At 36.9% G+C, this 13,685-nt stretch overlaps 1 protein-coding gene across 2 annotated transcripts in view; it reads right to left on the bottom strand.

The window, feature by feature from the left end:
* Positions 1–13,685, bottom strand: part of C2CD3 (C2 domain containing 3 centriole elongation regulator) — a 118,836-nt gene that overhangs the window by 84,181 nt on the left and 20,970 nt on the right. For both annotated transcript variants that reach the window (XM_040258805.1, XM_040258806.1), the window contains exons 6-11: positions 10,653–10,785; positions 10,076–10,192; positions 5,832–5,979; positions 2,948–3,096; positions 2,156–2,362; positions 1,630–1,742 (exon numbers count right to left, since the gene is read on the bottom strand). In XM_040258805.1, the coding sequence (XP_040114739.1) occupies positions 1,630–1,742; positions 2,156–2,362; positions 2,948–3,096; positions 5,832–5,979; positions 10,076–10,192; positions 10,653–10,785 (867 nt within the window). The remainder of the gene's footprint in view (positions 1–1,629; positions 1,743–2,155; positions 2,363–2,947; positions 3,097–5,831; positions 5,980–10,075; positions 10,193–10,652; positions 10,786–13,685) is intronic.

Raw genomic sequence — 13,685 nt, forward strand, 5'->3', positions numbered from 1 at the left:
CATCAGGCACTCTATCTATCAGATCTAGTCCCTTAAATCTATTTCTCACTTCCTCTGTATAATCATAAGGGATTTGATTTAGGTCATATCTGAATGGTCTAGTGGGAAAACTACTATTAGTTACATGCTATTTTAGAGTTTAATGCTTTTACATTCATTATCCTATCTGACTATACATTAAGCTCTTGTGTAGTACAGGCAGTCCTTGCTTTGGAGATACTATGTTAACTGAAACCCGTGCATATCAGAACTATGTCCTTGCTGTATCTCAATTTTATAGATGGGGAACGTGAGGCTCAGAGAAGTTTTAAGGAGCTCATCAAATGTCATATGGATAGGAGGTAGAAGAGGGAAGACCTGAGAAAAGAATCCAACATTTTTGTTTGCACTGGGGTTTGATAAAAACAGATTAATTGTGTTAAAGCTTCTCAAACATACTTCAGCCAGCAGAATCAATTATATACTCTCGAATGCTTTTAACAAACCAATACAGTACCTTTTGTTGCTATCAGTAACTTGCTGCTGCTGCTAAGTCGCTTCAGTCGTGTTCGACTCTGTGCGACCCCAGAGACAGCAGCCCATCAGGCTCCCCCATCCCTGAGATTCTCCAGGCAAGAACACTGGAGTGGGTTGTCATTTCCTTCTCCAATGCGTGAAAGTGAAAAGTGAAAGTGACATCACTCAGTCGTGTCTGACTCTTAGCGACCCTATGGACTGCAGCCTACCAGACTCCCTGTCCATGGGATTTTCCAGGCAAGAGTACTGGAGTGGGTTGCCACTGCACCCCACTCCAGTGGGGTAATTTACCGAGTATTTTAGTAAGTAATTAAAAGTGTAATTATTAAGTAATTTAAAGAGTATTTTAAATTACTTTAGGTGCTGTTTTTAAGGGCAAATAAGGATTTATTTTAAGGGTATTTATTTTTAATATTTGGGATGGAAATATATCAAATAAGAAACGATGTATGTGCAATACTATTCACTGAAGCACTGTTTTTAATAGCAACGTATAGAAAGCAACTTAGATACTGAAAGTTGAAGTACTATTGCAAGTCAAAAAAACCAGTCAGTAAAATCACATATCGTATGATTCCACTTAAATGTCCAGGGTGGGAAAATTGAGACAAAGTAGGATAGGAGTTGCTTAGTGAAAACGGGCTAAGAGGGAACTGAAGAATGAATGCTAGTAAGTATGGGATTTCTTTTAGGTGGGATAAAAATGCTCTAAAATTAAGATTGTGGTGACGGTTATACAACTTGTGAATATATTAAAAATCACTTTGTTGTATACTTCAAACAGGTGAATGACATGGTATGTGAATTGTATCTTGATAAAAATATTTTAAAAAGGGAAGAAGAGAAAAACAATAATAGCTGTAAGAACGTGATTTAAGAGTCAAGTTCTGAGTTACAGTTTCAGCTATGTCACTGCCCTGCAGAGGATAGCTGGAGGACAGGATAAACCTCTGGACCAGTTTCCTCACTTGAAAAGAAGTGAGATAAAGTCACCTCAAAATTCTTTCTACCTTTAAGACTCTATGATAATATAGGAATATATGAGTAATTACAGATTCACAAATCCTCCCAAAGTCAAAATGTCTAAGGAGCTGAAATAAAATTCTCTCTTACCTCCATCTATAATTTTACTGGATGCAAGTCGAACCACCTCAGTGATCAAAGTGGTCTTTGTCAATCCCTTTTTGGAAAAGCCCACAGGAAAGTGATATTCCACAAAGAAGGTGCTGAAAAAATAAAAACAATTAAAAAACAAACCAAACAACAAACTTATTTTCTGATAAATCCTACATATCTTTCAAGGCCTTGTTTTAAGAACCCCAGGTCCTCAGAGGACTTCCTCTTTTCAAAGCCTTCACCAATCTTGTGTTCCTACAGCACTTTTCATATAAAACATCTCTTTTGGCCCCTAAAGCCCTATTATAGCAGCCATTCAAATGTTTCTCTCTCCTGCTGACTGTAAGACATGGAAGAACAAAGCCTGGCTCTTAAGTTTCTTTATTCTCAAGACTTTTAGTGCTTGGGACCTAGTGGGAGATTTAGTACATTTTATTGATTGATGAAGCATATGAAAACACTAAGTACAATATAAATACTTTCCAGAAATGTCACATTTAGTTCTCCCATGTGAGAGACATACCGCTTTGTTGATCTCAGCTTAGGTGGTCTCCCAGGAAAAGTTTTCTTGCCAGAGGTATCCTGAGGACTATCTGGAGGAACTCCTATTGTTTCAATGATGATTCTGGCTGAATGTGTTCTACCCAGAAGGGCCAGTTTATCCACACTTAATGTCATCACTTGGGCATCTTCTGGAGTTTTTGATAGCATCTGCTGTTCAACAAGATTTCTGAAAGGAGTTCATACAGGTAGTGAGGCAGACTGTCAGAAGCCAAATATGAAATGATCTAGTTTGTACAGGCAACAGGAGGAAAGAAGAAGGGCAGCAGGCATCTTAATGCACAAGTTATCAAGGACTGAGAAACGGCTTTAGTCCTAATTTACAGTGAAAAAAATCTCAAAAACTATAAAAACATTCTTGTAATCCAAAGGCTTATCTATCTCCACGTAAGTATAGAAACTGATATTATAGAATCAGGTTTTCAACAAGGCTTTACTTCAGTTACTACTTTAATATAAAATACTATCATCACTTTTGTGTATTCCTTTTCATTTGCTTTATGTATACCTTCTACATTAGGTGTAACAGAGTACAAATACAACCCAGAATTCTGCTTTCTCTCTTACTCATTTTACTACATCCATCTTTTCATGTTATTACATGTTTAAGGATTGCAATACTTAATGCATTACTGTAATTCACTTAACCAGTCTGACAGCGTTGGCAAACACAGGTCATTTCACATGAGGAGATCTTATGAAAATAATCTTTCCTTGTTTTTGCCTCTAAACAAGCATTCATAAAGAGGCTTACCTATGTTTCTTACCCATCTCCTTCTTCGACTTATGATTATTTGACTCTAGAACCTTAGGAGATCTGGCAAGAGCTTTTGCCTGGCTCATTGTTTTAGAAGGGACATCATCATCTTCACTGAAGATATCACTGACGCTGGTATCAGATTTCTATTGAGGGAGAGAAAAGAGAAGAGAAGCACTAAAAGATAACTGCTTTGGGAATAGAGGTAATGAAAACATTTCTCTGAAAGTAGCAATCAAGAACGAACTGATACTAGGGAGACAATCCTATGTTTTTCTTGGCTACACAAAATAGCCCGAAGTTCATAAAAATAACCTACAAGTTCAGTTCAAAGAAAATAAACAAAATTAGATTCTTCTTTCAAATACTCAATAACAATAACTATTTACTGATTGCCTGCTATGTATCTGGTATTATGTTAAATGCTGCATGTGTATTTTTAGTACTTATTACATTCCTATAAGGCATCCTCATCTTAATTTTTACAAATGAGAAAATGAATGCTGAGAGAAGTTAGGTGCCTTTAAGACTCACAGCTGCTGCCACTGCTGCTAAGTCATGTCAGTCGGGTTCGACTCTGTGTGACCCCATAGACGGCAGCGCACCAGGCTCCTCTGTCCCTGGGATTCTCTAGGCAAGAATAATGGAGTGGGTTGCCATTTCCTTCTCCAATGCATGCATGCATGCTAAGTCGCTTCAGTCATGCCCGACTCTGTGTGACCCCATAGACGGCAGCCCACCAGGCTCTGCTGTCCACAGGATTCTCTAGGCAAGAATACTGGACTGGGTAGCAATTTCTTTCTCCAAGATTTACAGCTGTAAGTAGTAAAGGTAGATCTTGCTCTCAGTTTGGGGCAAAATGATTGTACAGTATCACCTAACTATATGGGTGCAAAGACTTAATTTTTTTCACCACTCTAATGCAGTGCTCAAGGCTTAGGAGGTAATATGTTCTGGGGGAAAAACATGGGCTTTTTGCCAGACTATGGTAAGAATTCTAGTTCTGCCATCTATTAATAATTACTAGCAATTAACGTCTCTTAAGTCTTTATTTCATGATATGTAAAAGAGATGACACTATCTCATGGGGCTAGCAAAAGAATTAAGTGAAACAATCAATTTAAAACATTTTGGACAGCTCTTAATAACAGGTAACATAAATTCTCTGACACACAGAAAATGTGTAATCAATGTAAGTTCTCATAGTTAGTGTGAAGTTGCTGTAAAACACAGGAAGCTCCGTCTGGTGCTGTGTGACAATCTAGAGGGGTGGGATAGGGTGGGTTGGAGGCAGGCTCAAGAGAGAGGAGATATATTTATATTTAGGGCTGATTCATGTTGTTGTATAGCAGAAACCAACACAATGTTATAAAGCAATTATCCTCCAATTAAAGAACAAAGTAAGCTCCCTTTCTCTTCTCCTACGGTAACAGTATCAGTGATGACTTTTATTGTAGAAAGTCTTGAAATCCTAACAATTCACAATGTCTTTTAAATCCATCTCCTCTTTTCCAACCCCACTGGTAGCTACCACTCTCATTCTGGCTCTTTCTGTCTCTGTCATTCGCTCTGTCTCATGCTTCCAGTACCAAAAATGGCTTTCTATCTGCTCCTGTTTTTCTCCTCTCAGCCAGCCTCCTACATAATTGCTAGGTTAACATTGCTAGAACACTATTTAGGTCATGTCGTTTCCCCCTCACTTAATATTCAAATACTTTCACAGACTGGTTGCACTGTGCTAGCTCACCTTGTTGATATCCCCTCTACATGAATTCTTACCTAATCAAACTAGATGCCTGGTAGTAGATAAACTGCTTCTCTAAACAGGTCATTCTTTCTATTCCTATTTCACATCCTTTATTGCTCTGAAACTATTTTTCAAGTCTCAGTTAAAATCCCTGATCCCTCCTGATGCTCCTTCCTGACAATCTTATGTAAAAGTTCTCCCTGCTCCTTCTGTACCCTGGTAGCTCTCAGTCTTTCCACTGAGCTGATGTAAACTACACTGTATTTCAGGTATCTGTGCTGACCTGGAGAAACAGAAAAGGGGGAATACAATAGCGATCTTCACAAATAGAAAGTATTATTTGTGGAATAGTAAATGAACTTATTTTGTATATACTCTGTGCAGCTCAGTCATGTCCGACTCTTTGTGACTCCATGGACTGTAGCCCGCCAGGCTCCTCTGTCCATGGAATTTTCCAGGCAAGAATACTGGAGCAGGTGGCCATTTCCTAGTTCAAGGGATTCTCCCAATCCAGGGATCAAACCCTAGTTTCTTGCATCTCTTATACTGGCAGGCAGATTCTTTACCACTGTGCCACCTGGGAAGCCCCATATACTCTACAAGATGCTAAACCAAGGAATGGAACATATAGCTTGATATAAGAAACCTGGAAAATGCTAAAACTGCCTGAAAAGAGAATGTTCTTTCTTAAGGATCAGTAAGGATATTCGTTCCCCATGAGTAGAGGTACTTCTGGAACATCTGTATCTGAAAAGATACCAGTCAAGGGTGGTTCTGAGAGTATACCTACATTAGCTCTTCCTTCAAAGAGCTCTAAGGAAGCCATACAATATATTAAGACCATACGCTTTGGACTCAGGCAAACCTGAATTTGAATCTTGGTTCTAATACTTATTTGTATGTGTACTTGGATAAAATTATCTTACTAGTCTTATCTCCTTATCTGTAGAATGAAGGTAACACCCTCCTTTTCAGACTGTTGTTATAATTAAAGTATGTAAAATGAATAGCTTTCTGTCTGGCAAGTGGTAATGTGCCTATACCCACTAATATTATTAATAACTCTATGATTAACACAAGAGAAGTAATTATTTAATTTCTCCAATTCCTAAGCTTTCAGATTCAGTAACTTACAGGTACTGTATAAAATAAGTTCTCCAGGAGACTCTGGTCATACTGAGGGTCACTTGGCTCACTGCTGCAATATACATCACTCCCAGGAGATGGGGAATCTGGAGGAGAGCCTAGGCCATCCCAATAGCGACCTTGGGACAATTCAGCACTGCAGAAATAAGAAAAATAAAACAGAACTTTAAAAGAAGTTTCATCTTAGTTATTCTTTTTTGGGGGGGTAAACATTCTAAAGTTCTAAATATGGAAAAAAACACATGAAACAGAAGACTTACATTATCTAGAAAACTATCTAATACTTTTATATCATATTCCTCCTCTTCTGGGATGTCAACAACTAGCACTCAAAAAATACATTACAGACACTGATTGTGATCTCATTCATTTATTGAACAAACATTTTACTGGGCATCTATTATGTACCAGGCATGATGTTAAGTCCTGAATGGTACAGAGATGGCTAAGCTAACTTGTTCTACTCTTGTGCTGCTCATGGTCTAGTAGGGAGGGGGAAAAAAGTAAAGAACTGACTATAATTCAATGGAGTTAAATGTTATATACTGTTTTTGTGAAGAATGACTAATTCATAAACATGTCTTCTTCTATTTAGCAAAAATATATGTATTTAGGTTATTTATGGAAAGAGAAGCTCTATGTGGAATAGAGAAATAAGTAAAATAGATACTTATAAAGAGTTTGTAAACTAATAAGAGAATCATACAAATGCATATATATTTTAGTTTCTCCTACAGTAATTAGCATTTAATAAATATTCTATAAATGAACTTATTGATTCTTAATGAACATGTTAATTACTGAATATGTGCCAAACACTGCGCTAAGCATTTCAATTAATTCTTTCAACTCTGCTTCCCTTTCAAGGCAGCTGCTATACTTTTCCCCTTCTTTCTCAAGAAAATAATACACAATCACTATCTTCAAATTATAAGCATTTGCTTACAATTTGGGAGACTGGGTTCGATCCCTGGGTCAGGAAGATCCCCTGGAGAAGGAAATGGCAACCCACTCCAGTACTCTTGCCTGGAAAATTCCATGGACTGAGGAGCCTGGTGGGCTACAGTCCACGGGGTCACAAAGAGTCAGACACGACTGAGCGACTTCACTTTTCAACATCATATCAGAGCCAAGTATAATTTACTACACTTTCTTTACAACATCTAGCTTTTCTTAATAACTGCCTTAATTTTTGTTTAAAGTAGCTTTCTATGTGCCAATTACTATTTCATTATTGAACTCTCCAAGAGAATGGAACATTTCCTCTCGATCTGGTCAAACACGGGAGAAATGTGTTTCCACCTATCCTTTCCTCTCCTAAGAAGTATCACTACAGAAACCCTGTTCTGCTTCCACAAGCAGTGTCTGCTCTCTAAATATGGACACAGACCATAAAGCTCCTTTTCCCTTTTTTCTCTATTACATCCCCTGCTTCTTGGACTCCAAGCCTTGTTCTTTATTCCTAGATTCTCTTTGTGGCAGAGAATAGCCTGTGGTTTCCTAAGAACTAGTGCAAGAGAGGCAATGTTTTGAGTCCTTGGATGTATGAAAATATTTTTACCCTGCCCTCACACGATTGATAGTTTGACTGGAAATGGAATTTGAGATCGACAATTAAGAGTTTTCAGAATCCTGAAAGTAACACTCCACTGCCTTCCATGGAGCTGGTAGAAAAGTCTTTTTAAAAAATATATATCAACATTTATTTATTTTTGGCTCCATTGGGTCTTAGTTGTGGCACTCAGGTTGCAGCATGTGGGATCTTTAATTGCAGCATGCAAACTCTTAGCTGTGGCATGTGGGATCTAGTTCCCCAAGTAGGGATCAAACTCTGGCTTCCTGCATTTGCAGTGTGGATTCCTAGCCACTGGACCATCAGGGAAGTCCCTGTGCTGGATTCTTGATCTTTATGTCCTCTTTTGTGACTGGCTTCTTTCATTTAGCGTGATTTTTCAAGGTTCACCCATGCTGCAGCATGTTAACAGTACTTTTCCCCTTTTTCTGGCCAAATAATACTCCATTAAAAAATCTATTAATCAGTTGATGAACATTTTTTACTGTTATGACTATTGAAATTCATGTACATGTTTTTGCGTGAACTTATATTTTCATTTTCCTTGGATGTATACTTAGGGAGTTGAACTGCTGGGTCACACGATAACTTGATGTGCAACAATCTGAGGAACCGACAGATTATCTTCCAAAGTGGCTGCATCATTTTACACTGCTACCAGCCGTCTATGAAGATTTCAAATTTTCCACAGCCTTACCAACACTTAATCTGATTTTTTGATTCTAACCATCCTAGTGGGAAACAAGCCCTGAATATTCATTGAAGGACTGATGCTGAAGCTGAAACTCCCAATACTTTGGCCACCTGATGCGAAGAGTTGACTCATTGGAAAAGACCCTGATGCTGGAAAAAACAGAAGGTGGGAGGAGAAGGGGATGACAGAGGATGAGATGGTTGCATGGCATCATCGACTTGATGGACATGAGTTTGAGCAAGCTCCGGGAGTTGGTGATGGATAGGGAAGCCTGGTGTGCTGCAGTCCACGGGGTCGCAGAGTTGAACACCAAGTGACTGAACTGAACTGATCCTAGTGGGTATGAAGCAGTATCTTGTTTACAGTTTTGATTTGCATTTCCCTGATAACTAACAGTGCTGAAAACTTTTATATGCATATTAGCCACCTGACTATATTCTTTGGAGAAATCTCTATGTAGAAACTTCGCCTATCTTTTAAATTGTATTATTTATGCCTTAGTTAAGTTGAGTTCCTTACATATTCTAATATGTTTTTTATCAGATATAAGATTTATAAATATTTTCTTCCATTCTATGATTATCTTTTCACTTAATAGTATCTTTTGAAGCCCAAACATTTTTAATTTTCTTAAGTTTAACTAATCTATTTTTTGTTGTTGTTGGTTGTACTTCTGATGCATATCTAAGGATCCTTTTCCAAATTCAAAATTACATAGACTTATCTCTGTTTTAAGAGTTTTATAGTTTTAGTTCTTCCATTTAGCTATCTAATTCATAGTGAATTAATTTTTTTAATATGGTTTGAGGGTCCAACTTCATTTTTTCCATGTGGCTAGCCAGCAGTCCCAGCACCATTTATTGAAAAGGCAATTCTTTCTTCCACTTAATGGTCTTGACACCACTGTTGAATATCAGTTGATATGGCTTTATTTGTAGACTACCAATTCTATTCCATTTATTTATATGTCTATCCTTATGCCAGTACCAGACTGACTTGCTTACTCTGGCTTTGTAGTAAGTTTTAAAATAGCAAAGTGTGAATTCTATTTTTTTCTTTTTTAAGATTCTTTTGGTTATTCTGGGTACCCTGTAATTTCATAGTAATTACAATCAGCTTGTCAATATCTATAAAGAAGTCAGCTATGAATTTGACAGGGATTGTATTGAATCATGAACATGAGATTTTCCCCATTTATTTAAGTCTCCTTTAATTTCTTTCAACAATTTGTAGTTATGTTTTAAACTTTTTCAGTTAAATTTATTTGTATTTTATTCTTATCAATGCTATTATAAATGGAATTGTTTCTTAATTTTATTTATTTATTTACTGCATGGCTTGTAGGATCTTAGTTCCTTGACCAGGGATCAAACCCTAGCCCTGGCAGTGAAAGCCCTGAGTCCTAACTGATGGATCACCAGGGAATTCCCTTAATTTTATTTTTTGATTGGTCACTGCAAGTAAATAGAAGTATAACTGACTTATCGTGTTATCCTACAATCTGTCTCACGGCAGATTCTTTAGGATTTTTTACATAACAGATGATGTCATTTGTGAATACAGTCTTACTTCTTCCTTCCCAATTTGGAACCCTTTTATTTTTTTTCCTGCCTAATTATACAGGCCATATAGGTAATAAGAGACCCCAAATTGCAACTGTGTCTATTTAAAAATCTATGTTCTTTTCATTATACACTGCTGACACTGGTGTTAAGGAAACAGGTAAGAAATAAGAATGGAAAGGTAGACTGGAGACCATTCTATAAGTGAAGCTAAGAATAAAAGGCTAAAGATTGGATTTTTATTTAGTAGATAACGAATAATGATTTAATATATAATGAATAACAAGAGAATGACTTAGTTATTCAAAAGAAGTGTTGTTGCTTTAGGAGGATAAATCTGTTAACAATAAACACAATAAATTGGAGGAAAAATTTTAAAGAAAAGAGAGTTAAGAGCTCTTACCTGCCCAACAGCAGCTGTATGGCTCTGGTATCAGCCTTTGTGTCATGTTTCTCAGTTGGAGGGAGGAGGTGATCTTCAATGTGGTCTTTATCTTGATTCCTAGATAAGGCTTTGATTCTAAGGAAGGAAAAAAATGTTTTCAGTGGCTAACATATGGGAAAATCTAAATCAGAATTTAATGAGCTGAGAAGTATACATGGAGACAGTTCAACATGGAAGACTTGAAATGTTTTAGACTTTGCCTTAAATATATATAAAACTTTACAATCTACAAAGCCTTTTCCTACGTTAGAATCTCATTTATGTAAGAGAGGGAAGAAAAAAAAATACCCATTTTATATATAAGCATGCTGGTTGAGAAAGATCAAGAATTTAGCCATTTACATATTTAGCAAGTGTCAGTCCTAGGTCTAGATTTTGAGTATCTTAACTCCTAGTTTAGGCTTCTTTCCCACCACATTAAAAAATTACTTGCTGAACATTTCCAAGATTATTTAGTCCATATCTTGACAAAAAAGACACATTAACAACTATTAAGAAATGAACTATTGGAATTCATGTTTATCCCATAACTTACTGTGATGATGCTCTAAGAAAATCTTCCTTCATAGAAGGATGAACTTCTTCCAACAACATGCTAGTATCTGGACTTGATTTCATTGTAGAAATCACCATGGCATTACGCAGTTTATTGCCTTGTTCTAACAGAGCTGAAGAGGGCAAAAGCAGAACACAAGAAATCTAAATCCAGCAGAAATATTTGCAATATTTAGCCCCTGTTCCTCTATCACACAGCTTACTATAGTGTACTATAATTGCTTATTTATGTACTTTCCCCATACTTGAGAATCCCTTGAGGACATTCACTTTACAACAAATTTTTACTGAGCTTCTATTATGTGAACTGTTTTAGATGTTGGCATTACAGCAGTGAATGGAGTCTCTCTATTCCATAGAGAGTGACCTCCTTATTACAGTTGTTATATACATACACTGACTCTTCCAACTGGTGGTTGTACATAATAAATTTAGTCAAATAATTTTCCCATCCTTAAGTAACAACAATTCTAGTGGATAACATTTACTGAACCCTTACCACTTCCTGGGCACTTCTCTACATATGTTCCAATTATGGTATGCAGAATTCTTCATTTGATCTTAGCCAAAAGGCTGAGAAATGATGTAGGTAGAATTCTAAAACAGTTCCGCTCAGATTTCCAGCCACTGGTATACAAATGCCTTTTCCTAGTGATTTACTCATCTAGACAACGTTGTAAAGGGATTTTATGGAAGTAATTATGGTTCCAAATCAATCTACCTTAATTAAGATTGGGAGATTACCTTGGTTGTCCCAAACCATTATAAAGCAGAGTTTTCTCTGGCTGTTTGCAGGATATGAAGTCAGAGATTTAAAGCATGAGAGGGATGCAATGTATCACTGCTGTCTTAAAGATGGAGATGGCCACATGGCAGGAAATGCACATGGCCTTTAGGAGCTTAGAGTGGGCCCTGGCTGACCACCGGCAAGGATATGGGACCTTAGTCCTATTATAGCAAGGAACTGGGTTCTGTTAACAAGAATGAACTTGGAAGTGAATTCCACCCCCCGTCCCGAGCTTTCAGAGGAGAATTTAGCTGGGCTGACAACTTGATTTTAGCCTGTGATGGCCTAAACAGAAAACCCAACCATACTTTGTTAGACTTCAGATCCATAGAACTGTGACTAATAAATGGGTATTATTTTTAAAACATTAAGTTTGTGGTAACTTGTTATATAGCAATAGAAAATTAATATTCCCATTAATGGCACTACCCATGAATACTGATTTACATTTTGATATATTCTGTATAGTTTTTAATCTATGCATACATATTCCTGTACAGGTATGCATATGTATATATATACATATATAAATTTTTTCTTTTGCAAAAATGACGTATCATGTATACTGTTATATAATTGCCTTTTCACTTAACAATATGCATTAACTTTTTTTCTATATAAATAATGGCTATACAATATTCCAATCAGAAATCACTGTCTGCGAGACAACAAAAGAGAGACAGATGTATAGAACAGTCTTTTGGACTCTGTGGGAGAGGGAGAGGGTGGGATGATTTGGGAGAATGGAATTGAAACATGTATAATATCATATATGAAACGAGTCGCCAGCCCAGGTTCAATGCATGATACTGGATGCTTGGGGCTGGTGCACTGGGACGACCCAGAGGGATGGTAGGGGGAGGGAGGAGGGAGAGGGGTTCAGGATAGGGAACACGTGTATACCTGTGGCGGATACATGGTGATGTATGGGAAAACCAATACAATACTGTAAAGTAATTAACCTCCAATTAAAATAAATAAATTTATTAAAAAAAAAGAAATCACTGTATGCATTTTTATTTTTTTAAAAAACCTCTTTCAGATTCAGCCAGAAAATGGTTATCTTGTTTATTTAATGAGAAAGGATGAGGAAAACATGGTCTGCTAGCACTGAAAATCTGGTTAAAGAAGCTTGCTATACAAAGATGAATCTATGCACCTATGGACACCTTATCTTTGACAAAGGAGGCAAAAATATACAATGGAGAAAAGACAATCTCTTTAACAAGTGGTGCTGGGAAAACTGGTCAACCACTTGTAAAAGAATGAAACTAGAACACTTTCTAACACCATACACAAAAATAAACTCCAAATGGGTTAAAGATCTAAACGTAAGACCAGAAACTATAAAACTTCTAGAGGAAAACATAGGCAGAATACTCTCTGACATAAATCACAGCAGGATCCTCTATGACCCACCTCCCAGAGTAATGGAAATAAAAGCAAAAATAAACAAATGGGACTTAATTAAACTTAAAAGCTTTTGCACAATGAAGGAAACTATAAGCAAGGTGAAAAGACAGCCTTCAGAATGGGAGAAAATAATAGCAAATGAAATAACTGACAAAGAATTAATCTTCAAAATATAGAAGCAGCTCATGCAGCTCAATACCAGAAAAACAAATGACCCAATCAAAAAATGGGCCAAAGAATTAAACAGACATTTCTACAAAGACATACAGATGGCTAACAAACACATGAAAAGACACTCAACATCACTCATTATCAGAGAAATGCAAATCAAAACCACAATGAAATACCATTTCAAGCTGGTCAGAATGGCTGCATCAAAAAGTCTACAAACAATAATAAATGCTGGAGAGGTGTGCAGAAAAGGGAACCCTCTTACACTGTTGGTGGGAATGCAAACGAGTACAGCCACTATGGAGAACAGTGTGGAGGTTCCTTAAAAAACTGGAAATAGAACTGCCATATGACCTAGCAATCCCACTGCTGGGCAAACACACCGAGGAAACCAGAACTGAAAAAGACACACATACCCCAGTGTTCACTGCAGCACTGTTTACAATAGCCAGGACATGGAAGCAACTTAGATGTCCATCAGCAGATGAATGGATAAGAAAGTTGTGGTATATATACACAATGGAATATTACTCAGCTATTAAAAAGAACACATTTAAGTCAGTTCTAAAGAGGTGAATGAAACTGGAGCTTATTATACAGAGTGAAGTAAGTCAGAAAGAAAAACACCAATACAGTATACTA

Source organism: Oryx dammah, unplaced genomic scaffold (genome assembly GCF_014754425.2).
Source record: "Oryx dammah isolate SB20612 unplaced genomic scaffold, SCBI_Odam_1.1 HiC_scaffold_17, whole genome shotgun sequence".
Classification (NCBI taxonomy): Eukaryota; Metazoa; Chordata; class Mammalia; order Artiodactyla; family Bovidae; genus Oryx; species Oryx dammah.